At 46.3% G+C, this 6,434-nt stretch overlaps 3 protein-coding genes across 4 annotated transcripts in view; 2 read left to right on the top strand and 1 right to left on the bottom strand.

The window, feature by feature from the left end:
* Window positions 1–1,965, top strand: part of LOC109537226 (protein FAM161A) — a 3,908-nt gene extending 1,943 nt beyond the window's left edge. The window contains exons 5-10 of one of the 2 annotated variants that reach the window (XM_019903844.2): window positions 378–614; window positions 663–846; window positions 1,009–1,104; window positions 1,155–1,420; window positions 1,473–1,587; window positions 1,655–1,965. In XM_019903844.2, the coding sequence (XP_019759403.2) occupies window positions 378–614; window positions 663–846; window positions 1,009–1,104; window positions 1,155–1,420; window positions 1,473–1,587; window positions 1,655–1,834 (1,078 nt within the window). In that variant the 3' untranslated portion in view covers window positions 1,835–1,965. Of the gene's footprint in view, window positions 1–377; window positions 615–662; window positions 847–1,008; window positions 1,105–1,154; window positions 1,421–1,472; window positions 1,592–1,654 lie in introns of both variants that reach the window. The other variant, XM_019903845.2, reaches the window with a different exon arrangement.
* LOC109537227 (nucleolar protein 9) lies at window positions 1,940–4,088 on the bottom strand. The gene is made up of 5 exons (XM_019903847.2): window positions 3,750–4,088; window positions 2,831–3,693; window positions 2,644–2,772; window positions 2,258–2,584; window positions 1,940–2,198 (listed from the first exon to the last, which is right to left on the bottom strand). Exons 1-5 carry the CDS (start codon window positions 3,934–3,936, stop codon window positions 1,962–1,964), a joined length of 1,743 nt encoding a protein of 580 aa, XP_019759406.2. The 5' UTR covers window positions 3,937–4,088; the 3' UTR covers window positions 1,940–1,961.
* A 196-nt stretch (window positions 4,089–4,284) lies between these two features.
* LOC109537228 (UBX domain-containing protein 4) overlaps window positions 4,285–6,434 on the top strand; it is a 4,242-nt gene continuing 2,092 nt past the window's right edge. Inside the window, exons 1-7 of the mRNA XM_019903849.2 lie at window positions 4,285–4,472; window positions 4,529–4,660; window positions 4,793–4,948; window positions 5,002–5,204; window positions 5,253–5,489; window positions 5,545–5,732; window positions 5,794–6,054. Coding sequence (XP_019759408.2) covers window positions 4,394–4,472; window positions 4,529–4,660; window positions 4,793–4,948; window positions 5,002–5,204; window positions 5,253–5,489; window positions 5,545–5,732; window positions 5,794–6,054 — 1,256 coding nt within the window. The 5' untranslated portion in view covers window positions 4,285–4,393. The remainder of the gene's footprint in view (window positions 4,473–4,528; window positions 4,661–4,792; window positions 4,949–5,001; window positions 5,205–5,252; window positions 5,490–5,544; window positions 5,733–5,793; window positions 6,055–6,434) is intronic.

The raw sequence follows: 6,434 nt of genomic DNA, 5'->3' as shown, positions 1-6,434 counted from the left end.
TCAGATTTAAAATTTACACAAACTCATGATTGGTAAAAATCAACGTTCTTTTAGGTCTTTGCCTTCTTGAAACCTTAAATTTGTCTCTCGAAAGACAAATTTACGGTAATTTTTTACGGTTTTACCAATCATGAGTTTGTGTAAATTTTAAATCTGATGATGGCGCTGTTGTCTCGCCGAAACGTAATGTCTCTCGAAACACAAATTTACGGTTTCAAGAAGGCAAAGACCTAAAAGAACGTTGATTTTTACCAATCATGAGCTTGTGTAAATTTTAAATCTGATGATGGCGCTGTTGTCTCGCCGAAACGTAATGAAATAAACGATGTTCAAAATTTTTACCTCGCCAACGCATTAATGTTTTTATTTTGTTTCAGAAGTGAGCAATTGAAGCAGAAGAGAAAGGCCGACTTGCAGGCCCAGATGAGGCCCTTTTCGTTCACCAGACGCGACGAAGAAATGCAGGAATTGACCAGGAAGTTCTCCAAATCGCTTCCCTGCGTCTACAACGATGAGCTTCCAGTCAAAGCGAAAAAATTCAAAGCAAAACCCATTCCGAGGAACCTCTTCAGCAACTACATCTACAAGAAAATGCACGAAGATGAGTTTTACAGGTGGGTTAAAGCCGCGTTTGGCTGCCGTCGTTTCAACCAGCGCTTCAGAGCTTTGCAGAAGAAGATCCGGGCTGAGGAGATGTTGAAGCATGCGTCTTTACCGCCTTCGATGGCTAAACGCGAGAAATCTCGGCCGAAAATCGATGTCTGTCCCAGATCATACCGAGACCTCGAAACTCCGGACAACAGCACTCAATCAACCAAAAAGACCAGAAAAGTTCCCAACTTCAAGGTATGATCACAATTAAGTTTTCGCTGCCCCCTCGTATTGTGTGCGTTTCCTTGGGAATCGGGCATCATCGTAGCCGTTCGCTATGTAAACCTTCCACACCCGAACCTCCCAGCGAGTTACGGGGGTGGATACAAAGCAATAATTTTTGGAAAACCGCCGTAGGCCTACCACGATAAGTACGAAAGAGAACTGGAGGAACTGAAAAATGAGTTCATTTCAACCAGCCCCAGGCCCTTCAAGCTGAAGAGCACCAAAAAGGTAAGTTTGATAATTCCCACTGTCGCAAGCACCTCAAAATCCGCATGCAGGGCAGGAAGGGATACTCGAGAATCTCTTCAGCATCCAACTCGGACACAAGAACGGCTTCTTCGTGGGACATGTCTTCGATCAACCGCTCCAACTTGGCTGCAGTGTTGCGCATCCAGTCAGCCAAGAAGCGCATGGAAATGGAGATGACCAGGAGGCTGGAGGAGGCCAAGCTGAAGGAGGAGGCGCGCTGGCGAGAAAAGTTGATGAGGAAAAAACCGGTGTGGCAGACGTTGGCTTACAGCCACGAAGAAGACCTGTCCGTGAGGTAGGCTCTGAATAGATCAATCCTCAAGTTCGCTAACATGCGCCAGCTGCAGGCTGCAGCTCAGGAGGGACGAAGAAAGGCTGCGAAACGAAGAACACAGGCTGAGGATGGAGCTGATGCTTGGCAGGGTGAACCAGCAGCCCACGCTCTTTGAAAGACAGTCCCAAGTAGGTAACTAGCCAACTCATCTTCAATCCCCAAAGAAAACAAACTCATTCAATGGATTTGACTCAGATTAAATTTCCCAAAACCAAGAAGGAAATAATCGAGCAGCTTCACTGCGAGCACAAGATAAGAAAAGCGGAGTCCAGCCAGCGCTCAAGTGAAGAGCTTGAGGAAACAGTGGAGGCCAATGCGAGCAGCGGGAAGTCAGAAGTTGAGGATGGAGGCCAGTATTTATGCGCTAGTACCTAAACTTTGAATTTATTCATATATGTATTATTCCATAAAGGAAGTCAGGATTTTTTGCCACAGAATGAACCTCTTGGCATATGGTAAAGGTTCAAGAAAAAGACAAACTAAACACAAAAATGTATTAACCTTAAGCTTCTTCGGGTTTCACTTCAATGGCAGATTTCCAGGTCTCCTTGTTTCGTTTGAAGAGGGCCAGATTCACCTTGCTGGCGATAATTTTCCCGAACTGCGAATTGCACCACAGCTGCTCCTTGTGCAATAATTCCTGCATGATTTGAAGCTTCCCTTTAATATTGGCTACGTTCCAGATGGCCTCAAACGCCCGGGAGCCGTACTTGGAAACTGCTAGTTCTTGATAAGTATCCTGCATGCAAACGCCCAAATTACTACACTTGATAAAGTTGCGTAAATTGAAATGCAAACCTTCATTTTCCAAACCAGCTTCTCGCGGCTTCTCTCCCCGATGAAAGCGCTTTTCGTATAAGAATCGACTATATGGCTACCCATCGAGTGCGAGAAAAGCTCTTTCAGCACCTGAGCGTCCATGTTGAGCAGGCTGTTAACTAAGGCGATGGGCTTGTTAAATTCCAGCATCAGCTGCAGCATAAGCGTCCCTTGAAGGCTCAGCTTTTCCTTCAGCAGGCCTGCTTTAGGGCTCTTCGGGTCGTATGGGGCCAGCCGGCACATGCAAAGAATAAAATGTTGCTGCCGGTCCTCCGGCTCCAAGCAGTTGAGGCTTTTCATCATGTTCTAAAAAATAAAAGGAGTCTTTGGTCTTGAGCGCTGGTAGATTGCCATTCTTCACTTACCCGCACGAAAGTGCCCTGTTTGGTCGACAGTCGCTTGCAGGCTTCGCAAACAGCCAGCAGAACAGCTGGATTGTCTTTTTCGATTATTTCTAGAAAATGGTCGGCCAATTCGTCAAACAAAGGATCGAACTGAAAAGCAATAAAATTTGAAAACAAGTGTTCAGACGGGAAAGTTCGCTTCCATTACCTGAGTCTTGTTGGAGCACTGAGCAATCACTTTCTGGACAGCAAAGTTTGTGCTTCTAAGTGAGGCCAGCTGAAGCATTCTTCCTGTAAAGAGCTGTTCGCACATTTGGTTGAACATCTTCTTTTCAGCCACTTGCAGCGCGGTTTCCAGCAGCACCAGCATGCTAGAAGACAGGAATCCTTGAGGTAGTTTCGCTTCCTCGCCGCTCTGATTTTTGAGGAATATTTCTGTTAGTAACTTTTGCAGGTAGCTCTTCATTAGTTTAGAGTCAGCCTTCTTGAGGGCTTTGAGCAGCACTTGGAACAATCCAGCGGTGAGCTCTGAATGGCACATTTCCTCAAACTGCGGCCACACAATCAACCTCTCGCCAATTTGTTTCACTATGGCCCGATAATCCTCCGGCACCACCACTTCTTCCTTCTTCACATCTTCGCCCTTAACATCCTTGATATTAGGCCGCTTTGTCTGCTCCTTTTTTTCATCGGGAATCTGCACTAAACTACACAAACACGTCCGTAGTATGTGATTTCCTATGCCATCCCACACGAAGTCTTCCATGTTGTTCGACAAGAAATTGCTGACTTTTTGCAAGAACTTTCTATAGTAGAGCCGTTTATCTGGGTCGGTGCTCGAATCCAGGGACTTTTTGGCGGAAATTGCAACCAAAGCTTGCAGGACGAAACCAGCAAACCTATCGGAGCAGAGGGGGCGCATGTCATTTCCAAGCTCCTCCATGAACCTCTCCAATGCTGAGTCCTGAGCGAAGGGCAGAACAGTTTCCAGCACTCGACACCCCACTTGGTTACAAGCAAAGTCCAGTTCTTTGTCAATTGTCTGCTGAAGCACTTGTTCAACCAGGATGGCTGAAATGGGACAAACCAATGTTTTAGAGTGCTTTACATGTGAGGTGCGAACTTACCTTTTTCTTCTTCATCTAAGGCCTCCTGCTTGAACGTCTCCATCACACGCAGAAAGTACTGGTAAGTGTCCTCGTCGATTTGGGAGCCCCGGCCAAAGTGCCCCCGTTTCGCGTACTTTCGGGCATTTTTCAGAAAACTCTTCTTGCGCTTTCGGTTCTTTCGCTTCTCCTGAGGTTCATCGGACATTTTACGCGCAAATATCCAAAAAACGGCAAAGAAAACTGAAACCCACGTTTGTCAACAGTAGACTAGAACTATTTGAGGTTATCTTGGGTTAGTCAATAGTATGTAGTCTGTGGTTAGTCACTTGTCTTTATCTGTAGTTAGGTTGGGGAAATTAATCATACATGGCCTAATGTTACGTTGCCACTTTGATTCAAATTATCCAATGAACAGGGAAAACTGTAGAAAAAGTAGCTTCAGGAATTAAAATGGGTGAGCAATTGAGCAGTTCAAGTAACCGCTTGGCAATGGAAAAGAGATATTTAGAATTGAGTGTTTCAATAATGGGGAATGTCTGGCAACAGTGGGCCCGTTTGAGGTTATATTGCTCCCTGTTGACATAGATGGTAATTTTCCGATTTATCGCTACGTCACTTTATTATTAACAAAATTAATTAATTCGCCACTATTTTGTTGAATAATGCGGTGGTTCAGCGGCATAAGCGAAGGCATAAACACCCTTAAATTGAAGGGCGGAGTGTTCGTGGTCTATATAGAAGGTAGGCCAGGATTTCCTGCTAAGCCCCAGTTCCTAGCAACATTTTCCTTTATCTAGGGGAGGACGCAAAGTCCCAGCAATTAACCGCCCTTATCGAGTCCGACGCCGTAGCTGAACTCAACAGCGACACATTTATAGCGATCAAAATCAAAGCTGAGTCACGTTCACATGAGCAGTTCATCGAACTATGTATCCTTTACTTCGCCTGCCTTTAGCCTACCAGAGCCCCTTAAGCATCTTTTTTCATACATCGATTGGTTGTTAAGTCACTATTGCTTCAATTAACTGGCCGCAAAAACTTCCTTAACAACAGCTTCACAGTTCAGCAGACCCCAGTGCCGTCAATATACTTCATCGAAAAGGGTGGCAAGCCTTTAAAAATCGTCACTGAAGCCCCCGATGCCACTAGTTTATCCACAGACATCGCGGAGGTGCTGCGCTTGGCAGGAATCAGCGCGTCTACCAGCACAAGTGTCGGTTTGTACCAATTAAATGAATTGCAGCAAAAATACACAAAATAATGCCTGCAGCTACAGCCGACTTAATCAGCAACGAACAGACGGCAAGTGCTCGCAATGTGGTGTGCGAAAATGGGGTTTGCACGATCAAGCGCGACCCACCATCCGACGATCCCACCTCGGAAGGTGATCGTCTGGCTGCGGAAGAGAAAATCGAGCGGGCAAAGAAACTGCTAGAAGCCAAAAGGCTGGAGAAAGAGAAAAAGGAGCAAGAGGTAGCAAAGAGCAAGTGTGGTCCGCGCGGGTTTTAACGGTTTGCCTAGGAGGAGCGGCAGCGCGAGTTGGAGCGTCGCAGGACGGGGCAGGAGGCGCAGAAAATGAAAAAATGGCAAGAGGACCAGGAGCTGAAGCAGCTGAAGGAGGAGAGGGAAAAGGAAAAGCGTGAAGAGAAGGAGGCACGGGACCGCGTTCGGGCGCAAATCGAGCAGGACAAGGCGGAAAGGGTCGCAAAGTTTAAGCCTCCAGCAGCTTCCACTCCCACTCTGTCGGAGGCTTCGCAGGTATACAGTCGCAAAAGTTTTTCGATGCTTTTTAACCAATCAACACTTTTCCCAGCCTGTGGCTGGCCCTTCAACAAGCCGAGCCAACTCCAACACTGCCCGACTGCAGTTCAAACTCCCGGATGGTTCCTCTAAAACCCAGGATTTCCCCAGCAGCGACAAACTGCTCTCGGTACTCAATTTCGTCAAGGCGAATTTCAATCTTGCTTCCAAAAAGTTCACACTATCGACCACATTCCCCAGGTGAACTGCGAATAAACTAGCGCAGAACGATATTCTGAATTCGAATACTCTTGCGATTTAGGAGGCAGTTCTCTGAAAGCGACCAATCGCAGACCTTGGCTGAACTGCAGCTGACTCCCAATGCAGTCATTCTGGTGCTGCCTTTGAGTGGGGGCGTGGTTTCAACCAATCAAGGTGTAGGGGGCGTGTCCGGGTTTGTTTGGAGTCTTCTGACGCCGCTGCTGGGCATTCTGAACTTCATTAAGGCGTTCTTGGGCTTTGGAACGGTCGGCCACGTGAGTGGCGACCAACCGGGTTCCAGCGGAGGCTCCAGCAGCAATAGGTGAGTTTTATGGGCTGTTTGGCCCAAACATAGGGTGGGGACCTTTTCTTTTCCATTTTCTCCCGATCTGGGGCTGAAAGGTCGTTTTTTGCCATTGCAAATACTCTCACTGCTTGCAGAGGAGCAGGCAAATCGGGCACGCAGCGCTTAGTTCCATTCCTGCACGAATATGAAATCTTTGTTTTTTTATTGATTGTGTGTCTAGTTTCTGGTATGTTGAAACGTAAATCATTAAAAAATGTATAAAGGCATTAAGGTAAAAAGAAGAGGGCACTAATGATTATTTTTATTTTGAGGCAATACCAGAAGTTACATATTCAATCAATTAGAAAATAATAAATGACATGGAGAAACGGGGGGTAAACGAAAAATTTGTAGAC

This window comes from Dendroctonus ponderosae, unplaced genomic scaffold (genome assembly GCF_020466585.1).
Source record: "Dendroctonus ponderosae isolate FM_Combo_2020 unplaced genomic scaffold, Dpon_F_20191213v2 Dpon_F_20191213_10, whole genome shotgun sequence".
Classification (NCBI taxonomy): domain Eukaryota; kingdom Metazoa; phylum Arthropoda; class Insecta; order Coleoptera; family Curculionidae; genus Dendroctonus; species Dendroctonus ponderosae.
Note: the sequence above shows the minus strand (reverse complement) of the source record. Positions and strands in the feature narration are given on the sequence as shown.

What these genes read in the sequence shown, in the direction of transcription:
- LOC109537227 (XM_019903847.2), bottom strand. Translation starts at nt 3,936, where the DNA reads ATGTCCGATGAACCTCAGGAGAAGCGAAAGAACCGAAAGCGCAAGAAG. An exon ending in CTTAGATGAAGAAGAAAAAG is followed by an intron (nt 3,694 to 3,749) that starts GTAAGTTCGCAC and finishes GTCCCATTTCAG; the next exon opens with CCATCCTGGTTGAACAAGTG. An exon ending in AACAGGGCACTTTCGTGCGG is followed by an intron (nt 2,585 to 2,643) that starts GTAAGTGAAGAA and finishes TTTATTTTTTAG; the next exon opens with AACATGATGAAAAGCCTCAA.